Source organism: Varanus komodoensis, unplaced genomic scaffold, assembly GCF_004798865.1.
Source record: "Varanus komodoensis strain SLA01 unplaced genomic scaffold, ASM479886v1 scaffold45, whole genome shotgun sequence".
Classification (NCBI taxonomy): Eukaryota; Metazoa; Chordata; class Lepidosauria; order Squamata; family Varanidae; genus Varanus; species Varanus komodoensis.
Genome location: NW_025336011.1, coordinates 2,192,774 through 2,218,474, shown reverse-complemented (window position 1 = coordinate 2,218,474; position 25,701 = coordinate 2,192,774). Strand labels below are relative to the sequence as shown.

General features: G+C 44.4%; 1 protein-coding gene across 1 annotated transcript in view; it reads left to right on the top strand.

Moving 5' to 3' along the window:
• SKAP1 (src kinase associated phosphoprotein 1) overlaps window positions 1–21,440 on the top strand; it is a 345,184-nt gene extending 323,744 nt beyond the window's left edge. The window contains exons 12-13 of the mRNA XM_044444651.1: window positions 12,684–12,792; window positions 21,088–21,440. Coding sequence (XP_044300586.1) covers window positions 12,684–12,782 — 99 coding nt within the window. The 3' untranslated portion in view covers window positions 12,783–12,792; window positions 21,088–21,440. The remainder of the gene's footprint in view (window positions 1–12,683; window positions 12,793–21,087) is intronic.
• The last annotated feature ends 4,261 nt before the right edge of the window (window positions 21,441–25,701 follow it).

The window sequence follows — 25,701 nt, the reverse complement described above, 5'->3', positions numbered from 1 at the left end:
TTAGTCAGACCTCACCTAAAATATAGTGTTCATTTTTGGGCATTCAGGTTTAAAAAGGATGTTGATAATTTGGAGAGGGTTTCAAGGAGGGCAACAAAGATGACACAGGGCCTGGGAAATAAGTCTTGATGATGAGAGGTTGAAAGAACTGGGCCTGTTCAGCCTTGAGAAAAGAAGACTTTGAGGTGGCATGGTAGCACTCTACGGGTACCTCAAAGGCTGTCACAGAGAAGGAAAAGACTCATCCTAGAGTGTAGGACACGGAACAATGAATGTAAACAACAGTACTCCAGGTGCAGGCTAAACACAAGGAAGAATTTCCTAACTATAAGAGCATTCTGACAGTGGAACCAGCTGCCAAGAGAGATTGTGTGCTCTCCCTCACTAGAGACATTCAAGAAGCAAATAGACAGATAACTGTCTGAGTTGGATGGTGTAACTGGCGTCCTGCACCAGCAGCGGGTTGGACTCGATGGCCTTCTTGGCCCCTTCTGACCAAACTATTCTATGATTCAATGATATGTAATTGAGCAGCTACAGTGAGCCACCGCAGAAGAACTGGAAAGCCCTCATCTGCAGCAAGTCAGAACGAATAGTGTGTCTTATTCAATTAATACTGCAATACTTTCCAGAATGTCATACTCTGAACCAGAAGCTCTGAGTGTCAAGCACCAATTACCTACTCTTTGCACCACCTCACAGGCGGCTCAGGCCACAATACAAACATGTAGATTGGTACAGAGGAGAGCAACAAGTATAATTCAGGGACTGGAGGCAAAGTCCTATGAGGAAACATTGAGAATCGAGTGTGCTCAGTCTCAGGAAGAGAAGACTGAGGGGAGATATGATAGCATTGTACAAGTACCTCAAAAGTTGTCACAAAGAGGAAGGACAAGATATCTCCTCATTCATTCCAGAGTGCAGGACATGGAATAATGGACTTAAGTTAAAAGAAACCGGATCTAGACTAGACACCAGGAAGAACTTCCTGACTGTCATAGCACTACAACAATGAAGACTCTTACCTGGGGAAGTTGTGGGTTCTCCCTCGCTGAAGATATTCAAAAAGCATTTGGACAGTTGTCTATGTGGGATGGTGTAACTCAGGGTCCTGCAATAGCAGGGGTTGGAACCGATGACCTTCTGGCCCCTTCCAACTCTACTATTCTATGATTCTATGAATCCCCTGGTTCTTGAAATCAGGTAATGCCAGGGAACCAGTCATGTCCTACCATCTGCCATAAAGCTAGTCTTACTGATCTGGAGTGAAAATTCTTTCCTAATCCCAAATTTCAGTCAGATTCTGAGTGTGAACAGAACCTAACAATTAGAAGATTATCCCAAGAAAAATACAATTGGATATGATTAGCTCTGTCTCACACACTATTCTAGAATCAAAGCATTTGAGGGGGCATGTAGATCATCTAGTCCAAGCCCAAGGATTTGAAGAGTGTTATCATGGGCCCCTTCAGTTTTCTCTTCTGGTTCATCACCACCATCATCCCCATCTCATTCTTTCCCCATAGGATTTGCTTGCTATACTGCTTAATTGTCTGAGTTGTCCATCTCTGAACTTGTTTCTGTTTGCTTTCATTCTTCTTAAACCACGGCAGCCAATACCTGGCACAGTTCTCCAGATGCAGAATGAAACAGAAATATTACCTCTGAGTTAAAAACTATAGTTCTATTAATACACCTTAAAATTGCATTATCCTTCTTTGCAGTCACCTCACATTACGGACTTAGGTTCAGCAATCTTTTTCACTACTTGTCAAGCCTAGTATCCCCCATCCTAGGCTTGTTTAAGTGATTTGTTGTCTAAATAGAGAATTTTGAATGTGTGTCTGTTCAATATAATTTTGTTCATTTCAGCCTGGTCCTTCTTTTCTATCAAGGATGTCCTGAATGATATTCCAGTCTTCAGAGGTACTAGGTACCCCTCCCAATTTTATGTCATCCACAAATTTGATAACCATTCCCATCACCCCCACATTTGATTAAAATGTTGAAGAGTACCAGACCAAAGATAAAGACCTGCGAAACCCCACTCAAAACCTCCACTGAGTTCGGTGAGGCATCATTGATGAATACCTTTGAGCACAGCTTTCCCACCATCTATAAGTCCATCTGACAATATTATCATCTAGCCCACATTTAATCAGTTTGCTAAGGAAAATATCCTGCAGAACTTTGTCCTGAGCATTCCCACAATCCACTAAGTGAGTGACATACTAAGATATGGGTCATGTGGCAGGATTTATTCTTGGCAGACCTATGCTGGCTTCTACTAATCTCTGCATGGTTATCAAGATGCTTTCAAACTGACTGCTTGATCTTCCAATGTAGTATCTTCCTCCTCTCTCCCCACTTTTTGAATACTGGGGAAAATGTATATATCTTTCCAGTCCTGTGGCCCTGGGGTTTCTCAAAGATGATAGACAGGTTAAGGAACATCAGCAAGTCCCCTTAGTATCCTGGCACACAATCCAGCTGACCATGATGACTTGAACTCATTTAAGACAGGTAAGTGTTTCCTGACCAACTCTTAGTGACCTTGAACTGCAGCCATGACTAGTCACACACATGCTGCATGTGTGAAGGTGTACACAGTCCACCTTCTGGGAAAAGAAGGGTACAAACCCTTCTCATGTCATGGAAGTGCTAGATGAAGGGGAGGAAAAATCTACAGTTACCTGAGGAGGATCCAGCTTCAAGGGCTGGATGTAGACATAGACATCCTTAGAGTCAACCCACTGAAATCCATGAGAATTAAGTCCCATTTCTATGAAGGGGCCTCCTCTAAGCATGATTAAGTCTGGGTCTAACTCCTAGAGCCTCCCCAGTGAAAGAGGACAGACATCGGTGACAGGCAATGACTTTCTGGCATTACGCCATGGCTTCGCACCTCATTGGGGTGATGTGGCTCTGGCTGTATCACTTTGGACAATAAAATGAGAAAACAGACAAATCTGATTGACACCGGAAAGCTCATTTGCGAAAACCCTACTGAAATGCCTGGGAGCACAGGAGAAATGAATGGATCCTGAGGGACAGCTGGACCTTGGCATCTCTCTTTCTTTTAGAAATTAGCCACCATGTCCAAGCTTCTTCATTTCTGGAGAGAAGCTCTAAATTTTGTTCAGAGCTGGCTTTCAGCCCTGGGCCAGCTTTTGAGGTAAACAGATGTCTGCGGCGACCCAATATAAAACCCTACCATGTCAAGCAACCTTCCAATAATGTGTGACACAGCTCACCTATGAATTAGAGGCCTCCATTTTACTAACAATAATGTACGACACTCCGGTGCTAATAATGGGGCCAAGCAATCATATACCGATAAGCCTGTGATTGATTTTGGCTTTTCTCCTCAGGCATCCGTCATCCCGCCATTGATCTTCTGTGAGCGACTGGGGCTGATTAACTGCATCGCCAAAGTAGGATCAGGGTTGTTTATGAGGCGCTTGGACTGTAACTAGAGCTAAGGTGGGGTTGAGGAGTAAATATTGCTGGCTCAGCGTTGGCAAGATCGGGTATGGAGCCAGCCCTTTTTTCCGTTCAGACGTCTCACTACAGAGAAAAGAGACTATCTCCAGACTTGTGGTCTCTATCCTCATTTTATTGGGAGCTATGCTATAACAGAATTTTTTTTCATTGCCACAGCTTGAGTATGTATGGTGCTACTTCCCCTTAAAACCCAGGGCAGAGCTACATTTTAAGAGCTACCAGCATTAGCAGCAACCCTGTTGTATTCTCCAGTCTCTTGATCTCTATGTTTTCTTCATATCATTGCATGTCAAATGCAAGGAAACATACCATGAGATGACATCAGGAGGACATGGGTCTAGTTGTAATGCCAGCTAAGGAGGAGGAAGGAGAGAACTGAAAGTGAGCCTCCTGGCATGTGGTTCTGTCTTGAATAAACACAGGATATCCAGTCCCCAGACAATCTTGGACTGGAGGAAGAAATTCCTCTGGCTGTTGGTTCCTTTCACCTCTTGTTTCTGAGAATTAACCACTATGGTTGATTACCATTATGAAAACTGTCCAGCCTTTCTACTCCCTTTGAGACTTATCTACAGGGTTATTACAGTTTCCTTTTCCTCTCATCAATGCCATTTAAAGTTCTATAAATGGTTTTACTTCTTCATTGTCAGCAATGCTGGCAGCTGATTCAAGTGGGATACATTTTGTAACAGCTAAGTCTGAAATCCCAAGGCAATCATAATTAGAAAAATAGAGATTTGGATTTTCGTATGCAAAATGGACTTGAGAGAATTTGCTTGAAATCTCTCCACTCCAGCCATCAAATTCATTTTTGCCCTTTGTTATTGGAAGCCAGTTTTTCTGCAGCTTTGCTCATATGAAGCTTGCAGAAAGGTGCCCACTTGCAGAAAGGTGCCACACTGCACATGTGAAGAGCAATTTGGAAAGATTGTCGCTACACACACCTCCCACAACATCTGTAGCAGCTGTTATGAGACACCTGCCATGTGTGCTCAAGCTATGCATGTGGTAGGCATAATTTAATTATCACTCTCCCCACATGAAATATTGCCATGAATAATGACTTTCCTATATCTGTATGGAGGGCAAATAACATCTGAAGCGGCTTTGCTAACAAGCACCTGGTCTTACCATGGGTTGGCTCAGTGGCAGAATGTACAGGGAAGATCCCGGGTTCAGTCTTTGACTTGTCTTAAAGAATATCGGGTAGCGGGACTGGGGAGGGCTGCAGGAAGGGCTGTGCATAGCACATCTGGCATAGCACATCCTTCCCATGCAGAAGCTGCCAGGTTTGATCCCCAGCATGTCCAGGTAGGGCTGGAAAAATTCCTGCCTGAGAAGTCACTGCCAAACAGTGTTGACAAGTTTGCTCTACATGGAGCAATGTCTTCACTGAAGAATGTCTAGAGGAGTAGCCTTGTTAGTTGAAGCAAGAGCAACAGAGCCAGAATAAATACATTTGTTCACCTTTAGTGCCACAAGACTCTTCGTTGTCTTTTTTGAAGAGTTACTGCCAGTGAGGATACGCAGCTAGACAGACCGCTGTAAGGAAGTTTCATAATGTTCCCGTGACCACTAAGAAACAGCTAGCAGCATGTGGGCCTATAGGGGAAGGCTTCCCATTATGTTTGAGCCCCAACACCTGTTTTTATATATAAGTTAAGCACAGCCTGCAGCCTTAAAACATTCCTGTCCTGCCCCTGCATCTCAGTGGTCATCTTGGGTAGTTGCTGAGCTGTCATGCAGAACATTCTGCAAATAGGGAAACAGTGGGGATGGGGGCAGACGGAAATTAAAAGCAAGCAGCTCTGTCGCAGGGGTCTTCATTCTCTTTTCCGGCTTACGAGAGCTGCCTGCTGTTTCCTCCCAGTCTTGCTCCTCCTACCCCCTGCCGCTACCTGCTTGCTAAGGCATTTTCTCCTGGCACGGTAGAGAGAGTCCAGACATTGAGACAGGAGGCATGCAAAGGACACCCGTGACACCATTGAAGAGCGGTAAAGCAGCCACAGGGAAGCCTGTGAAGAGGCTGAAAGTAACCAGGAAATTTTCCCTGTGCTGCTTGTCAGCATCCTATTTTGGTTCATACAGTATGTTCTCTTGCATAGCTTTAGATGCCGTTCTTCCATTTGGTGGTGGGCTTGAGTGACATAAATTCTTCTTGTGTCTGTGCATGTGTGATCATTCCACAGAAAGCCCCCTCCCGTCAAGATCATGCAGCACGCATCTGTTCCAAAGTTGCTGTTGGCATGGAGTTTGGGAGCTGAAATGGTACTTTTAATTATGGCTTCTTCTGGGTGCTTCAGAGCTCTCTTTAAAAAAAATGAAAGGGATGTCATCTCTGAGCCGAACTTGTGCTGTGTTCTTGAGATAATTTAACACTCATTAGTTAATACGTCCTCACCTCTTTTGGGGTGGTTCCAGAGAGAGGGCTGCTAGTGCCTCCAGTCAAATGATACCATGCAGCTATTCTTTCTTTCCCTCCTTAACATTTTTTTTCTGATAAGAAAAAGGGTAGAAACAGTTGTGACAAAGCACTGGTGGGGTGTAAATTGAAGACAACATCATCTGCTCTCCCAGTAAAATGATGTGAATGAAGCAGGGCAATTGCACAATAAAAAGTTTATTCTGGAAACATCACAGTCAGTGCAGATGAGAATAATCCCATTATTCTTCATGGTCTCTGTGCATCACACATATGGGCTCTGCATCTGACCATAGTCCAGTCTCAGAGCTTAAAATACATCAGTTTCTCTTTATTTTTGATACAGTACATCTGTACATAGTACATATAGTTCACTATTCCACACATAACTTTATGCAATGTCTTTAGTCTCCCTCTCCCTCCCTTTCTCCCTCTCATAACATAACCTGTACTAAAATCTGGGGGTGAGAAGCACCTGGAGCCTTACTATTTTAGCCAGGATCAACTTTCTGGGTAAATAGAAGCAGAAAGCCCCATCCTCCTGGTGCTGCTCAGACTACTGCTAGTGTCAACTGGTACTATCAGCTGAGTTACCAGGACCCACTGACAGGATGACCTATCAAAAATGTAAGAATATAAGAAAAGCCATGCTGGATCAGACCAAAGATCTGTCTAGTCCAGCACTCTGCAAACACAGTGGCAAACCAGCTGCCCACAGGATCCCTCCAACATGACGGGTGCAAGACCGCCTCCTGCCCAGCTCCTCAGCAACTGGTGCATGCAGAGATAACACGTAGCCAGCAAGGCTGGTAGCCACTGATGCCCTCATAATCCATCCAATGCCCTTTTAAAGCGAGACTGGCAGCCACCACTACCTCCTGCGGCAGCAAATTCCATAGTTTGCATGTTGTATGAAGAAGTACGTCCTTTTATTTGTGTGAAACCTCTGACCTAGTGCTATGAGAAAGGAAGAAAAGTGTTTCCCTCTCCACTTTCTCAGCACCATGCATTATTTTGTTGTTCTTTATTATATTTATATCTTTCCTTTTTTCCTTTCAAGAAACTCAAGGCGATTTCCATAATTCTCCTCCTCTCAACCTTATCCTCACAACAACAACCTTGTGAGGTAGGTTGTACTGTGAGACTGTGACTGGACCAAAGTCACCGCATGGCTGAGTGGGGATGGCAGCCTGGATTGCTTGAGTCCCAGTCCCACACTCTTAACCATTACACCACTCCAACTCTCAATAGCGACAAAGTGAAAGGCAATTTTTAAACACTTCTATCATGTCTCCCCTTACTCACCTATTTTCTAAGCTAAACAGGCCCAATTGTTGTAATCACTCTTTATAAGTGAGTTGATCCAGCCCTTTGGCAATTTTTATTGCCTTCTCTGTACTTTTTCCAACTCAATAATGCCACTTTCCAGGTAAAATGAACAGAACTGAACACAATATTCAAAGTGTGATTTGCATAAAAGGAGTAAAATCTTGGCAGTTCTATTTTCTATCTCACTCCTAATTATCCCCAGCATGGAGTTTGCCCTTTTCACAGCAGCTGCACACTGGGCCAACATTCTCATTGTGCTGTCCACTACGACCCAAGATCTCTTCCTTGGTCAGTCACTGCTAGCTTCAATCCCATCAGCTATGCTTGAAGTTGGGATTTTTTTCCCCAACAGGCAAAGGGGACTTTGCACAGAATCCTTCCAAAGCCAGTGCTGATGCTGTTGCTGAAAATGGTGAAAGTTCCAGCAATTACAGCCACTGTCCTTGACTGTGCTCAGGACACTGGCAAACCAATGTGAATACCAGGCTTCTGCACACCAGGCTCTGGCTGGGCATGAACCCTTTTAACTCTGAGGAACATTGTGGGGGTCCTGGGCCATGCCCAACATGGGGAGCCAACCATCATGCAAGAAGACCAAAACCCTGGATACATGGCTGGTTCTGGTGTAAAGAACATAGCCTAAACTCCCTCCCACCCCTGCCCAAAAGCTGCATAATCTGCCTTTGTGCTACACTTGAAGTTGGATCAACAGACATACACAGGTAGAGAGGATTGAGTGCTTCTGGAATTTGCCTCCGCAGTTTCTGCTGAAGAAGTCATCCTCTGCATCACCCCCAACAAGAACAACAACAAAATTCTCCTCTCTAAGCAAAGCCCAAATCACCAGCATCAGCAGCTTATTGAGGGAAGCTGGCAAATTAGCACCTCCAGACGCAAGGCAGGGTTCACCTCGGGCCGGGGCTCTGCCAGTACAACTTCCTCCATTTTAATAGTTTAATAAAAATTAGCATAATTAACGAACATCTGTATGATCCAGAGCGGTGCAATTTGGCACTCAGAAACGAGAGCTTAAACATTATTGCTGGGAGTTTAATGTTGTTTTAATTCTTTTTGGCACAGCGCAGGGAAATAAAGCGCCCAGCGCCGATGGTTCTCGGCTTGCGCTCATTTGCATTCCATTCTCCCTTTTTTTGATTATGAGCAATTGCTGGCTCCCCGGCAATCCATCAAAGCCGAAATTGTTTTAAAATACCTCACAGAGCTTTGGCCAAAGCAAAGCATGGAAGTTGGGTCAGATCTTAATCTTTACCTTCCTCATCCACCTACTATTCTCTGACTTCTCCCAGAGACCTTGAGCTTGGTTCACACATGCATGATGAACACAGTTTGTTTCCACTGTGCTTGGCAACTGTCACAGAATGTGTGAACTGAGCTAACTAAAAAACATTGTGCATGAACTGACACCAACTGATGTGAAAGAGGCCTGTGCGTGTAGTGATTAATCTGCAACAGCTCATTCACTGGGAAGGTGTTGCAGCCAACAAGTAATGAACACAGGTGAACAAAACAACCCATAGCCTTTATGCCGGAAGTGAGGAAGGTGTGGACCTCTGGGCATTGTTGGACTTCAATTCCCATCAACCTTACCTTTGGTAATGCTGAGTAGGACTGATGGGAGTTGTAATCTGGAGGTTGTGCCTGGAGGGTCACAACTGGCCCACCCCTGCTTTATATGGAGTACTGCTGGGTCTCAAGGTTGCCCTGAAAACCTCTTGGCTTACAGAGTTTAGTTCCTAGTCTGTTTATGACAGAGGAGTGCAGGGGGAGGTCCTAGAGAGGCAAGGACTATGCATATGCTCAAATGACCTCTCTTCTTTACTGTTGCTTCACATGACTCTGCAGAAGTTCAAGGAGTAAAGTGCATGACAGTGTGGCCCCACCCACTGGCTGTGGGCCAAAAACTGCTGGAAAGATGTTCTCCTACTCATAAGGCAGATGTTTTCCTGCCCATACAGACAGAATGTCCCTAACCACTGACTAAGAACCTGACAGTATAAGGAAGTCGCACATGTGTGCACTTTCCACGATTTCCAGCTCTTCACTATATTGTAACAAAATGCTCTGTCTATGGCCAAGTCTATAAAAGCAGCAAAGTTAAGTGTTAATGCTTTTTCAGAACTGTGCCACTTGAGATGGAGGTGAAGGAATGTATGTTTGAATATACCCCCATGGAATTAAAAAAAGGAAACATTCCCTTCTTCCTGATGTGCTGCTTTTCTATGTGCAGAGTTGTATCCTTAGAGGAGCACTTTATCAGGAGCTTAAAGTAGTATGATTGAGGAAAAGCTGGTGTTGATTGATTTGGTGATTATATATTATATAGCTAAATCTATATAGTTATGGATTACTGACTTATTTTAGCAATAGTTGCACCTGCCATTTTTTCCAATGTAGAATTCTAACTACAAGTCACTCTGAGGCTTGGGAATAAAGCAGGATGGATGGATGTTCCAGGCTGAATTGGGCACACTCTAAACAGGCTGTAGGGCTGGAACCCAGTTCAAATTAACCTCTGCCTTGTCTGTTTCGTTATTCTCAGTTTTCACCCTTCAAAGAGTGTATGCTTGTCTTTCGGCATGTTTAAGACAGGCATACACTACAGATTTGAATCCGTTTCAGGGCTGACCCCAGGGTGGAGGGTCCTTGGCCCATCATTGGCATGTGGCCCCACAAAGCTGCTCCCAAAATGAACTTGGCCTTTGGTCTGGAAGAGATTCTGTGCCAAGTAGTGTTCCAGAAAATGAGGATTTTGCACACCACCTGGTAAATATGTGTAGTGCCAAAGTGGAAAATATGCATAGTGAACAGGCAGCGTTATTCCCTGTTGGTGCTTTGTGTGCACCTTTCTCAACCTCATTTGGACACTAGGCATATTTGTTGGGCAGTATGGAAAATCCATACTCCATAAAAATTCATACTTTTTATGGTGCTCATTTCTGCACCTTCTTTCAATGTGTAGTGAATATTAAAAATGCCCAGTATTAATTAAGATTCACCACATTCAGTCTACTCCAATGTGCATATTTTGTTAGTAAAACTAGCAGTACCATGCATACATGCTTGCATAGTAATGATGGGTGGGGGAATTTTTTAAAATGTTTTCTGATCAGAACAGATATGTCAACAAGTTCCCTACAATCAGTTATAGAAAATAGAATCACAGAGATAAGTAAGTGCACCCCAAAGGATCATCTGGAATTCTAGACCTTCCCTTGGCCCAAATCATCTGTCCCTACAAGTGTCATGCCTTTTAAAGAGCTCCTAAAAGGGAGATTTTGCAGCCTTCCTGGGATAACTTGTTCCATTCATAAAATGCTCTGATAACTGGGGAATTCTTCCTAGTATTTAACACTGTATGATTTTGCTCCAGCTGTTGAATTAGGCTACAGTTTTAATGCATGTTTTAGCTCGTTTATCACATTGGTGGTTTTGGTTTTGTAAGCAGCCTTGCACACTATTTTAGAAGGAAGGTGTGATCTCTATTTAAATCTACTCCCTTGCAGTTTAAACTCATTTATTCCTGGTCTGTTGAAGCCCATGGATACCTAAAACCAGCAAAAAGTGCATTAGTTTGGCTTAAAGGCTTGCTGCTGCTGAAGAATAAGAACCAGGTCCAGCCATGACCCTCATTCATTCTCGGAGCCGGATTACTTTCCTATGAGGCTTCTGTCATTGGAGGTCTCCTACCTTTGGCATAGGGTAGTCTGTCGCTTGGCCCATGTGACCTGGTATACAGTGCTGCCACCTGTGCCCACTAGCCTCAGGTTCATGACAAGAACCAGTACCCTACTGTGCTTATTTGCCCCGGCCTACTTCCTTCATTGCTGCTCTGTAATCCACATCCTGAAAAACAGTAAAAGTTCACCACTTCCCAAGACAGGGGACCAAGAGTCAGTCTTCTGGTACCAAAATGCATGGGAGTACTTTCCTGTTCTGCAGTGGAGCCCACCCAGCTTGGTTGCAGCTTGCAGGCTACACTGCCCAAATCTGATGACATCCACATGAGCGCTCCTGGGGCATAAGCCAATATAAAGATGGCGGAAATCAAGACCAAGTGCAGGAGCAAGACATGGCTGGAGCCGCCTATCAAGGAAAAGATACTTGGAAAACAAGCACCCAGACTAGACCAAACACAGGATGGGGAAAGAGTTGGGATGCTCACAGGATGAGATGGTGACCAGGTCTTCAGCAGCCCACTGGAGTCCAGATTGCAGGCCAATGCCTTTCTCTAGAGAAGCAGCAAGCGCTACATGTAGCCTCCCTTGCTTACTCGGGCTGGGAGGATCCAGGGGAAAGCAGCAAGGCCACAGCAGGATGTCAGCTTGGGGTTTTGGAGTAGCTGAATTTAAGAAGAAATGTTTGGGTTGGGAAAATACCTCTGGAAGAACAATGGACTTCTCCATTAAATGTAATCCCCAAAAACCCCACCCAAACAGTGCTCAGCTAAGTGGGGAGGCATGTCCCCTTTCCCAGGCAGATCACACCCAGGCCAGGTGAAGATGTGTGCACAGCAATGCACCAGGCAATGCACCCGCAAGACCGAGAAGGGGACTGAGAGCCCCGTGGTCCTCCTCCACTGTGTATGTGGCTGCAGGGGACATAGCCATGCTTTGCTTGGGCCTATTTACACAGAAAACATAAGCAGGGACTGTACAGGTAAAGCAGCCTGATGGTGGTGGGCAAGAGTGCTGATGATGTTCTTTCACCCTCCGTGAAAGAAATTAGGAGGGTGGGTACTCGGAGGAGGGCTTTCTCTGCGGTGGCGCCTAAGTTATGGAACGCGCTCCCTAGAGAGGTCCGCCTGGCGCCGTCGTTATTTGTTTTTCGGCGCCAGGCGAAGACCTTTTTATTCAAGCGGCATTTTAACTGTTAGTATTACTAGATTTTATCTGGCCAGGGCGGCTTATTTTATATTGTATTTTTGTATTTTTAATTTAATGTTTATATTTATTGTAATTAATATTATAATTACTTTTAATTTATTGTTGTAAGCCGCTCCGAGCCTTCAGCAAATGGGGTGGCATAAAAATGTTTTAATAAATAAATAAATAAATAAATAAATAAATAAATAAATGATGCTGATGATGTATGTCAACCGTCTGTTATTAATAATAATCCTTAGCATATAGATGACATTTCATTTGCACCATCCCAGTGATTCTTGTAGCAATACTTTATAGTTGGTCAGTATAATGCCCTTAGTTCAGAGGGTGGTGCCAAGGCTAGAGATTTTGGGCATGTTAAAGAATGGGCAATGAATATTAATATTTCTGTTAAGAAAGCCAGTTTGGAAAACAATGACAAGAATTTGTGTGCACATAGTAAGGTCTGTGGCAGAGGTGGGCATCTAAGTCTGTCACATCAAGCTCAACTATTTCACCTAGTGCTGTCCTTCTTTTACTTCCAGGAATACAACATGTATGGCTGGTGGGTTGGAAAGCTGAACAAAATGGTGGGGATTGTCCCAAAGGATTATCTTATGCCTGCCTATGAGGTGGAAGAATGATGAACAGCAGGTAAACAAGGTTTGATATATGTTGCTATTACTGGGGTGGGAGATTTGGGGATTCATAGAATAGTAGGGTCATAAGGGGCCAAGAAGGCCATCAGGTCCAACCCACTGCTAGCTGGATGCCACGTCACACCATCCCACTCAGTCCAGTTTCACTTTGAATGCCTCTAGTGTGGGAGAGCCCACAACCTCTCTGGGCAACTGGTTCCACTGTTGCGTTGCTCTGACAGAGGTTTTTCCTACTGTCTAGCTTGAATCTGGTGCACTGCAGTTTGAGTTCATTGTTGCATGACCTGCACACGAGGATGAGTGAAACGTGGTCTTTTCCTTCTTTGTGTAGCCTTTGGGGTACTTGTTGAGTGCTATAATATCCCCTTGATAGTCTTCTCAAGGCTAAACATGCCCAGTTCTCTGCCTCTCATCATAGGGCTTAGTTTCCAGACCCTGGATCATCTTTGTTGCCCTCCTCTGAACCTTTCTAGTTTGTCTGCATCTTTTTCAAACCTGGGTGCCCAGAACTGAAGGTGAAGCCTGACAAGTGCCAAGCGAAGGGGAACAAGCACCTCTTTTGTCCTGGAAGTGTTGCTTGTATTTATGCATCCCAACATAGTGTTTGCCCTTGTTGTGGCTGCATCACATTGCTGGCTCATGATGAAAGAAGGAAGTGACACTGTAGGATCTTCTTCAGGTTTGATCACCTGGCACTGGGCAGTTCTTTGTAGCAAAACCTACCCTTTCCCTTGCACAGCTGCCATTCACTTCACTGGAGCTCTGGTTTCATAGGATTCCCCACCAGACTGCATCCCAAAATTCAGATCTCACTGACTCAGCTGACACAACCCGATAACCCATCATCCTGGATCAATTTCCCCAGAGAGGTTTACTCATGGCAGCAAACCTGCCCATAATCCATGGACTTTTCCAGGGGTTATTGTACAGTCTGAATTCAGAGAAACAACCACTTCATAGGCATGGGGAATTGACCACTAGGCCACTTGGCAAGAGTGACAAAAAAAAAACTTGCTAAGAACCTGATGGATGATCATCAATTGCAGCTGCCCCAGGAATTCCCAAGCAGAACCTGGGGCACCTGGCAGTGTCTTCCCCACAAACCAAGCTATTAAGAACATATGAAAAGCCATGCTGGATCAGACCAGTGGCCCATCCAGTCTAGTCACTCTGTTCACCCAGTGGCAAACTAGCTGTCCCCAAAATCCTCCAAGCAAGATGGGTAGAAGAGTTCTGCCTGCTCAAGCCCCTTAGCAACTGGGGTACACAAGCATGCCACCTCCGATGATGGAGGCAGCATATGTACCAGTAAGGCACATGTCTTAGGAAGGCTTGTAGCCATTGGTTTGAATTTGTCCAATCCTCTTTTGGAGCCATAGGTGGCCATCACTACTTCCTGCCACAGTGAATTCCATAGATTGACTATGTGCTGGGTGAAGAATCACTTCCTTCATCTGTCCTGAATCTCCCACCAATGAGGTTCATGGGATGACCCTTAGTTCTACTATTATGGGAGAGTATCTCCCTCTCTCCACAGCATGCATAATTTTAAACACCTCTTAAATGCTTTTTCTAAGCTAAACAATCCTAGTAACAGTCCTCAGAGGGGACTTGTTCGAACCCCTTGATCATTTTAGTTGTCTTTCTCTGCATTTTTTCCAACTCAGTAATATCCTTTTCCAACTGCAGCAACCAAAACCATACACAATATTCTAAGGGCAGTTGCACCAAAGATTTGTATAAAGGGAATATGTTCTTGGCAGTGTTATTTTCAATTCCTCTCTTAAGTATGGCTAACATGGAGTTTGCCTTCTTTGCAACAGCTGCACACTGGCTGTTGCACACTGTGACAACCCTAAGCTGTCCACCATAACCCCAAGATCCCTTTCTTGATCAGTCATTGCCTGCTAGCTTAGTGTGAGGTTCTGAGGCAGCACCAGGGCTCCCTCTTTTGGCCAGAGACCAGGATAGCATCCCTAGTGGTTGCAGGACTTGGCCCACAGTCAATCGCAGTCACCTGGGATGTTACGAGCACCACCTGCGAGCCCTGAGGGAAGAGCTATATAAGAACTGGCTCTTCCCTTCAGAGGCTGCCTCAGCAACAAAGGTTTTTTTGGTGTTGTTGGAGTGTCTGCCTGGTGCCTTGTTCCTGCCTCTAGACCATGCCTGGCTTTACCTGCTCTGCCTTCTGTTCCAGTCCCAGGTATCTGCTTTGCCTTGGCTTATTTCTCTGGCTTTTGACTCCTGACTGGCATTGATTGCTCTGCTTTACTTGAATGGACGCACCTGCCTTGACCTCTGGACTGCCTGACTATGATTTGGAATGGGCCTGTATATTGTACTGGTTGTCTAGGTCCTGGTGCCCTGACAGGATACCAAGCTGCCCATGCCCTGGGTGCTGACACTTGGATCCCACCAGCCTCCACTGGCGGATTTTCTGCCCCAACATGCATTACTTTTTTACTTGCATACATTGAACCACATTTGCTATTTTGATGCTCATTCTCCAAGCTTGGAGAGCCCCTCAAAATCCTTTTGTTTTAACCACCCTAAATAGTTTGATGCCATCAACAAACTTGGCCACTTCACTACTTATTCCTAATTCCAGATCATTTATGAATAAGTTGAATAGCATGGGTTGTAAGAGAACCCTATGGGGCCCCACTGGTTACAACCCTGCATTAGGAGAAATTGCCATTTATTCCCACTCTCTGCTTTCTGTCCTTTAATAAGTTACTGATTCATATGCAGTTACTGAATCATATGCACCCCCCCCCCCCAGTCCATGACTACAAAATTTGTTTAGGAGTCTTTGGTGAGGGACTTTGTCAAAGGTCTTTTGGAAGTATGAGTAAAAATATCTACTGGATTGCTCCAGTCTATCTGCTTATTGACACTCTCCAAGAACTCTGACAGGTTAGTGAGAAAGGACTTACATTTATGGAAGCCATGTTGATTCTTCTTCAGCAAGGCTTGTCCCTTTATGTGCTCACTGATTCTGTTTTAATAATGCTTTCAACCAATTTACCCAAAAAAATGATTAAGCTAACTGGCCTGTAAATCTCTGGATCCCCCTGGATCCCTTTTTAAGAATTGGCTTTACATTGAATGTTCTCCAGTCCTTTGGTATGGAGATTGATCTTAGGAACATACAGTGGTACCTTGGCTCACGAACTTAATCCGTTCCAGGACTTTGGTCGTGACCAAATTGGTCATGAGCCAAGTTAAATTTCCCCATAAGGTTCAATGTGCATAAGGTTAGTTCTGTAACCATTTTTTAAATCAGAAAAATGTGAAGCAAAGTGACAAAAAACAACAAAGATCATGGCTATCTCTCCTCCCCCACTCTGAGCACGAGTGCCGCCATCTCCCCCCCCCCCCACCCAGCACAACTGCGATTGCACCCATCATCCCTGCACACACCTGTCATCCCGGCGCTCTGAGGGGTGGAGAGACAGGCGCAGGCGCACGGGGGGGGAGGCGGGTGCAATCGTGCTGGTGGGGATCGTGCTGCAAGACTGTGGTTGCACTCCTGCAGGAAAGACGGGTGAGATCTCAGCCATCTCCCCCCACCCCCCGCCCCCACCATGATTGTGGTTCTCTCTCCTCTCGGGGTGGGGGGAGATGGCCACGATCATGGTCAGCACCCAATGCAGAGTTTGCAACCTGAGTCAAAAATTTTCTGAACTTTTTGTTCGCGACTCGATTTGGTCGTGAACTGAGGCATTTGTGAGCCGAGGTACCACTGTATTAAATACTTTGGTAAGAAGGGCAACAATTTCATATTTAAGCTCTCTAAGAACTGTAGAATGGATACCATCTGGACCTAGTGATTTGTTAGCCTCCAGTTTGTCAGTAAGGCTGAGTATTTCATCTGTTATCACTATTATTTGCCTTAATTCCTCGGAATGCTCTTCAGAATATATAAGTTCAGGAACAGGTATCTGTTTTGCATCCTCTGCTGTGAAGACAGATGGGGAAAATCATTCTGCTTCTCTACAATCGCCTTATCTTTTAGTGCTTTAATTCTGCTATCATCCAATGGTCCAACTGCCTCTCTAGCTGGTTTCTTTCTTCTATATTTAAAGAATTCTTTATTGTTGTCCTCAAAATGATTCCTTGCTCCTCTTAATGTCTGCTTGCATCTCCCTTGCACAAGCTTGCGCTCCCTTTTGTTTTCCTGATTTGGGCAAGAGTTCCATTTCGTAACGAAAGGCTTCTTCTCTTTAACAGCTTTCTTGATTCTACTTGTTAGCCATGGTGTTGACCTCTCAGAGTTTTTTGCGACCTTTCCTTACTTGTGGAATGTACACAATCTGCACCCCTATTATTGCAGTGTTGAGTAATCTAACATTCGGAAGGGATTTAACCAACTTGAGTCCCCTATTCAACTGCTTTTTACCAGTTCCCTCATTTTAGTGAAGTTTCAATTTTTTGAGGTCAAACATAACTGTGTCAGACCTTTTGAGAAATCTTCCACCTAACCATTTATTAAATCTAAGAGCATTGTGGCTGCTGTTTCCAATAAATTCAACAACATTTACATCCGATGCTATGTCCTGGGCCACCCCAACTAGGTAAGGCAGGAAAGTATACTGGTGTATAGATTTTAAACTATATCATATATACTGGGGTACGGAAAGTGTGTGTGGTGGGGGAAACAAGGATTCGTCCTTTCTCCTGTACAGTGGTCATAATGAAATTACATGTGCACAGCTAGGCACACTTCTGCTGCTTTCTCTGAAAGGGAAGATGCTCCTAGGGACAGAAAAATCATGCTCTTCCATCTATGCTATATGGCTTGGTCCTGGTTACAGAATCTCCCCTCCCTGCACCACCAACCCAGGTGACTGCTATTTAAGAATAAATCAAATGCATATAAACATTTTTATGTTATTTGACCATCATTCTGCCCCCCCACCCCCATGGAACCTAAGATCCATCACCTGAAGTGGCTGCCTCAATAAGACAATATAGAAATGCATTGTTGTACATTAAATCTCAGTGAAGAAACCTTACTGTGATTCCTTGTGCTTCTACTCTGTATTCTGATGCCTGTGATGCATGCAATCTGCCTTACTCAGCTGCTTATGAAGCATTCACTTGCCAAGCTGGCAGTCTTCCCTCAGAGGTGCCTTAGAGTTAACTGAACAGCACTTAAGAGAATTGAAGCACATCATGTGAATTTTAATAACTACCAGGAGGTGTTTCTATTACTTAATGGTGTTGTAAGGAATGCACTAGTTGAAACAAAGGTGACCCAAAGAGGGGAAGGAATGGAAATTTGTGTAAGGAAAGAAAGGATCACAGCTAGATAGTTCTTATCTATATTTTGTAGTAAATGTGGTTCTCAATATTTCTGAATCTTTTGACAGTGATGGGATGTAGAGACATTATTTGGCTTTTTCCCCAACAATAGAAAGCAGGAAATTGTATTCTTCTAAATACTTGCTGGCTGGTAAACCGAGTCAGCTGCGTTTGAGTACTATGTAACTCCAAAAGCTTGTATAGTTTCTCACTAGAGTCTGGCCCAATAGAAGCTGTTATTTAGTTATTGATCACCTTCCCTATCTCTTAAACCTTGTTAAGAATTCAGATCTGACTCCAGTTAACTAATGGATGGGACAGCTGTCTTTCCATTGTGGTCACAAGGGTGCCTGCATAGTGCTGAGGGTTACACAAATCTGGCAGCCCTCTGCTTAGATCCAGAAACTCAGCCTGTAACCCCAGAAATGCTAGAACTGCCAGTAGGGGAAAAAGTGAAAGCAAGGTACTTCATCCATGCTCAGGGACCTTCTCATTTTTCTCTGCCCATGTTCCATGTCCAAGTCCTGCCACTGAAAGCAAATTCTAGGGCTGCATCCTGGAGAGATGTGGCTCAGATTGAGCCCTGAGCAATGAATCCTCTATCCTGGCATGATTGGGGATTATGTTCTCCAGTTTAGAAACAAGGTCAGTATATGAAACGTTTGTTGAGAGAACATGGCAAGCAATGTTTGTTGCTGCTTTTTCATTCTCTGCCTAGTTTAAACCTGGAGGAATATTGTCTCTGGCTCCATCTTCTGGCTTCTGTTCTCTGCTGGAGTAAGTTAGGATGACTGGACATGCAAGGAAAGCACTGAAATCCACAGAGGTGAATTTTGAGGTAGCAGTGGATAGCAAATTCAGTACAGTCATTGTCATTTATCTAGTGGGAAGCACTTATTTCCAGAGTGTGTCTAGGGACAGAATCATTGCTCAGCAATGATTCCAAAAATCTGTAGCACTTTCAGTGGGTACATTACAACTGAAAAGACTGCTGGAGTTTCACTGAATGGGGGAACACCCTGTGGTACCAGTGGGTGCCACACCAGGTGTGCAAGCAGTGAGGATTTGTGGAGAGAGGGCCTGTGGAGTTGGAAGCCACATGGAGTCAGGCTTGCTGTTCTGCCTGCTCCTCATCTGATTAGGTTTAGGCACAGGGCCACTTCAAAGCATGCAGAGGGGATGCAGGGGAAGTGACACAGAGATTCAGTATATGCTACAATGACATTTTGAAGTACTTTGCACTTGCTTTGAGACACCTTTGTTCAAACCATTGGCTGCCACTGTTTTATTAACAGCAGGGTTGCTCCAGGTTCATTGGACCTGGGCAAAAATGCACAGTGCCCCCTTCCACCCAGCAAATGCACACTACTCCATCACTTCCCGAACTCATAAACCTGGAAGTGCCTATCTTCTGGACTGAAACACATCCTTGTGATCTCATCTGAGAGCCTCCTCCAGCCGCCTCCTCCAACATAGGTTTAGAGGTGACAAGAAGAGGGAGAGCCTTCTTAGCTGTGTGCCCTGCCAACACTCCCCACAGAGAATGTTAAGGTTTAAATCTTGTGTAAACTGCCCCAAGAGCTTTGGTTATTGGACTTACATAGACATGTAATTTATTCATCAACATCCTTTCCCAAGTGCTGAAAACATAACAAGGAGGCGAGTTTAGGGACTGTGCCAGAACAGAAGTTAGACCCTTCTTTAGTAAGAACACACCGCTTCGTGCTGCTTCTTGATTCTCAGTCCACCATCCTTGCTGGTTTCTCGGATGTCAAGGATGTGGAGTTAAGGATTCAGCCTAGTCTGGAGCTCTGCCCAGGTAGGCACTTTAAACATGCATGGCCCCTGGGCGGTTTGCTCAGCATTCCTGGCCCTGGTGTCTTCTGGTAAATATTCAACTTCAGGTTTTCCAGTTCCAAAGAGAAGTTTTTCATGTTCAGCTTTATGCCCTGGAGGCTTTCTTCATGTAACTTGAAATCTCCACACTGGGCCTGTTTTGTGATCCAGGAACGAAGATAGGTATAGCATTTAAAAGGTGATTGTGTCAGGTTCTTTACCCACACTGCAAACCCAGCTTTCCAGTTTTCATTGAGACATAAATCATTATCTTTATCCGTAATTGTATTTATATGCCATCCAATAGCATTGTGCTACAATATGTTCCATCCAGCCCAGAATCCTTTAAGGGAAGGCAGGCTTAGGAACAATTGTCCTAGACCTCACATACAGAACTAGCTATATCAGCAGGAGCCAACAGCACACGCCAAGTAAGAAACAAAAGAAGGAGAGAGTCTTTAAAATATCCTTTCCCAGAAAGTAGCTGAAGCATGCTGGGAGTTGTAGTCCGATACATCTGGAGGGCATCAGGTTGGAGAAGGCTGCTTTAAAAGGTCCTGAGCACATTCTGAGGTGAAGGCAAACATAATGATTTTAGCACAGTGGAGGCACTCTGGAAAAACACTTATTTTGTTCAACTTAGCCCCGATCTCTGTGCACACAAATATTATCATTTCTGTCATTTTGCAACAGAAGTAAAAGGTGGCTGCCCAACACCAGGAAGCTTCCTCTCCCCCCCAAAATCTCCAGAGCAGTTTCCATTTCAAATATTTTTTCCTTTTTTAATGAATGAAGCAAAACATAAAACTGCTAAATATACACTTGATGACACTTTCAAGAATTACAGTGCTGGCAGACTACCTGAAGCATGAGGTACAACTGCCAGTGGAACTAACATTTGATCTGCTGTTACGTATATCAAGATTGCAAACCTGGGAGTCATCTGGGCTCGTATTTTGACAAAGGGACCTTTCATGAATTCTCTTTTTGTATTCTATCTCCACCCATACTTACTGAGCTGCCTGTAACTCTAGCATATTCACGATGCACTTGAAGTGTGGAGATCCGTAAAAGCAAAGCCTATTTATTATATTTTCTTCTTTTCCCACCCCATAAATAACCACATTGATTTTATGTTCACTCCTAGATAACATGGTTCTCATCTCTTCCCATCCCTTGGCTTTGCTGACTCAAGAGAAACAATTCCCGGTACCATTTTTGCTATTTTGAAGAAAGAGTCATCTTTCCATCATTTCTTTAAGGCCTTTTTACAGTGAAATATGTTATCTTACAACCTAGAGTTTGTCTACAGTACTTTTTCAATTGGGCACATGCCCTTGTTGTGGAGTGTTTTTCATGCTAAGGAAGCCTAGCATGCTATGTAATTTGGAAGAATTGCTGTGCTGGTTCGGATGGAGGTGGTTACTTCTGTTTGCAGGACACCCAAAAGGAAGGATGTTTTGATGATATTTCAGAATAAATGCTTCTGTCATTCTCTGACTGGAAGGTGTTTATTGTGTTGAAGCTGTTTGTTTTTATAACTGGACAGTCAACTTTTATTATTTTAGCTGAAGGCCATAGCATGTCGTACAGAATATAATTATTAGAATAAACATTATTGTAATAAAAAGCCCAATAAAAATAATGAAAGACACTGAAAAGATTCAAATCAGAGAAATTAGATATGGTATCTAGAACCATTCAGAGAAATATAAGTATCAGTGAAGGTTATAGACAACCTGGTGATTCTTTTATTTTGAATGGTTATTGGACCAGGCAATCCTGCCTGGAGTTTGGGAGAGCTGCAACACAGGCGCTTCCTGGGGACCCGCAGCTGCTTTCCTCTCTGCCTTACTTCTTTCACCCCTTCCTGAGTTTAGCACAGAACCACCAGAGAGGTTCCCACAGTGGCTGGGGGTGCAGGAACACAAGGGCAGTTCACCCCAGTTGAGGGGAGATCTCTCAGCTCTGGGAGGGAATGCTCCTGTCACCCCAGGGACGCCCTCCCGGTAATCATGGAACTGCACCTTCAGCTCTCCAACAGCATCTTCAGACTGAAAAATAAAGACACTCCCTCCCCTCCGACCCCCATTTAATTCTTGGTAAGGGCTGGGGCAAAAGATCAGGGAAGTTAAGGTTCAATTTGGGTTTGGTGCTGTCTATTACATGTGTACCCTTCCTTTCAATAAAATATGCCCAAGCTGGCAAACAGTAAAATCAACAACCTCAACAACAGTGGTATGAAACAACCTCAAATATCAAAGAAGGTGCACTCTTATTAGACAGAAAAAAGGCTATTTTATGCTGAATTATTACAGCTGAGCTATGGCTGGCTTGGGAAACATGACCATTGTAGAACTTTTTCTGACTAAATGTGCTGATTCAGTTGCAATTGCTATTGTGGTTTGTTTTAAAATAATTCTGTGTGTGTGTTTTAACCTTTGTTAACTGCCCAGGGAGTTTCAGCTATTAGACAGTATAAAAATTAAACAAACATGCACAGGATTGCACACTAAGAGTAATACAAATAGCAGCCAGTTGAAACATAAGAAAATGAAAATATGGGTTAAAAGCAGCAGAGAAAACAAATCAGCACCATAGGCCAAGCAAAGGCCGCATTCACATGTTACAACAACCCACCCTAACAATAAGACAATTGGATTCACCATGGGTTGTTGGCCTCCCCTCCCCTCTTGGTCCTTCACCTGAACCCGGGGGGGGGGGGGACATCACAGGAAGTATGAGTCATTCCCCTTCTCCCCTGCAAGACATTTCAGACTCTTTGTGGCTGTTATTTTCTTTTTCCCATTTTTTTGATGGGGTAGGGAGATCATAAAAGCCAGCTGTTTTGAAAGCTATGAGCAGACCCTTCAAAGCTCTTGGCGGCACATTGGATTGCCAAACATTTTTTTTAAATACATGCAAAAAAAGTGCACAAACCTTTTTAAAAATCACTGTAGTTGTGCAGCTACAACTGCAGACATTACCCAGAAGAGGCTGCAAATACACTTTTCTCCACTTTGGTTTGTCTTGAAGCTGCCAAAAGGTGCTAATGCTCTTTAACCAAAAAATGGGGGTGGGCAGGGAGAGTGAACCCTCCCCTAACAGTAAGGTCCTTTGGTTCCCACAGGGTGCACTTTCTTCCCAAGCCTCTAGGTGTTCAGAAAAATGCAAATATGCATCCCGCCAACTTTTCTTCAAGGGAAAAAGCGAGTTCCAAGTACTAGCTGGCCACTCGGAGGGTGACTGACATCAGTGCTCTTCAGGGGAAGAATGGCGGGGGTGGGTACTCTTGCCATGGGGGTCACTAGCTGACTTGGTTGCATTTGATGAGGGCAGTTGTCCAGGTTTGGAGAATACAACGGCTGACTGTAAGTAGAGCAATCCTACCACAGCCTGTGGGTTGTTGGGGTGGTTTGTTCTCCCCACACAAGCCACCCTGGGGAAACTGGTAGCCACCCAGTTTTGGGTGGAACAGAGGGAAATGCGGCTTCAGAAGGTCTCAATGCACAGACTAAGGTGGTTCTTCAGGTAAATATTGTTGCTTCATAGATGAGCAGCAGCAGCAGAGGTGGGAACACATTTTGATACTTCATGGGTCGCAAGGCCAAGTAGCAACATTAAATAAACACTGGCTCTGGTGAGTCCTGGCTCAGAGGGAACCCTGTCTGTAACTCCACGTCTTTCATAGATTCATAGAATAGTAGGGTCAGAAGGGGCCAAGAAGGCCATCGGGTCCAACTCACTGCTGGATGGATGCCACGTCACACCATCCCACTCAGTCCAGTTTCACTTTGAATGCCTCTAGTGTGGGAGAGCCCACAACATCTCTGGGCAACTGGTTCCACTGTTGCGTTTTTCTGACAGAGGTTTTTCCTACTGTCTAGCTTGAATCTGGTGCACTGCAGTTTGAGTTCATTGTTCTATGACCTACACATGAGGATGAGTGAAACATGGTCTTTTCCTTCTTTGTGAAGCCTTTGGGGTACTTGTTGAGTGCTATAATATCCCCTTGATAGTCTTCTCAAGGCTAAACATGCCCATCTCTCTCAGTCTCTCATCATATGGCTTAGTTTCCAGACCCTGGATCATCTTTGTTGCCCTCCTCTGAACCTTTCTAGTTTTTCTGCATCCTTTTTAAACCTGGGTGCCCAGAACTGAAGGTGAGGCCTGACAAATTCTGGGGAAAGGGGAAGTGTCCTGGAAGTGATGCTTGTATTTATGCATCCCAAAATAGTGTTTGCCTTTTTGTGGCTGCATTTCATTGCTGGCTCATGTTTAACTTGTCGTCCATAACTCCAAAGTCTTTTTCCTTTTCAGTGCTGTTGAGTCAAGTATTCCCCATCTTGTATCAATGCATTTGGTCTTCTTATCCTAGGTGGAGAACAAGGCATTTGTCCCTGTTGAATTTCATTCTGTTGCTTTCCTCCCAGCATTCCAGAAGATCTAGGTCACCCTGGATCTGCTTCTTGTTTCCAGGGTGTTAGCTGTTCCACCCAGTTTTCTGTCTTCTGCAAATTTAATTATCATTCCCTGGATTTCCTCACCTGTATCATTAATAAAGATGTTGGAGAACACTGGTCCTAGGAAGTAAATTTCTCCTGGATGAGAAACTGAGGAGTTTTGGAATAGACCAAAGCACTGCCTGATGGATTAGGGCATGGTTGACTGACCGAAAACAGAGGGTAACCATTAGTGGGGAATCATAGGGGTGGCAGCCAGTGACAAGCGGGGTCCCCCAGAGCTCTGTCCTGGGGCCGATCCTGTTTAATATTTTCATCAATGACATGAAAGAAGGGGTGAACAGTCTGCAGATCAAATTCACAGGCGATACTAAAACTGGAGCAGTGGCCACAACTGAGGAGCAGGTACTCCAGATCCAAAAGGATCTGGACAGACTATAGAAGTGTCGGACACTGTGCGTCTAGCAGTGTTACAGCTATGAGACACTTTAGACCATCTGCCGCACACTGATGCCTGCTAGTGGGAAGCTGTATCTCTTCTCTGTATTTCAGGTGTAGAGGTCATTAGAGCCACAAGATGGCAGCAGCTAACTGCTCACCTGATGCATCCCAATTTCCCACTGGTGATCCACCGCTTTCCCAACGCTCCCCAGGGGCAGGATGCACAAAAGATTATCTCTTCACAAGCAATACTGAGGGAGCTTTACTTTATCATGGCCACAAACACAGTTGACAAGCCAGCATGTATGAGAACATAAGCTGTAATATGCACACAGTCCACTTAAGCACCATGGGAATAAATGGGATTTTAAGTAGCCTAACTGTGTACTGATTTGCAGGCTTACATTTAATTTTAAAATAGCTTGATCAAAATTAATGATGGAAGGACAACCTCAAGCACATGCCGAACTCAAATATAATAAGAAAAATAGGAAAGCGAACTTATATCCAACGAACTAGAAAGTCAGGTGTTTTTGTACCCTGTATTCCTTGCACAGCGTGTGTGGCAGGGAGGCAGAATGGGGCCTTGTTTGCAGGATGGTATCACTGTCACTGGACTAGATAGCTAGGATGCAAGTTAGGCAAGTTAAGAATGGGGGGTGTCAGTGGGACCTGCAATGAAGCAATGTCGTGTGGATTGCCGCTCCTTGGGATTCCAGACACGGCTTTCTGAGCCCCATCCATTCTTTACTTTCTAATTCCCCACAACAGCCAGTCCACCTTCCATAGCCACTGAACACGCTCAGTCCTCATAAGGTTGTTTTGGGGGATGGCCCCCTCCTTAGGATTTCTTTCTA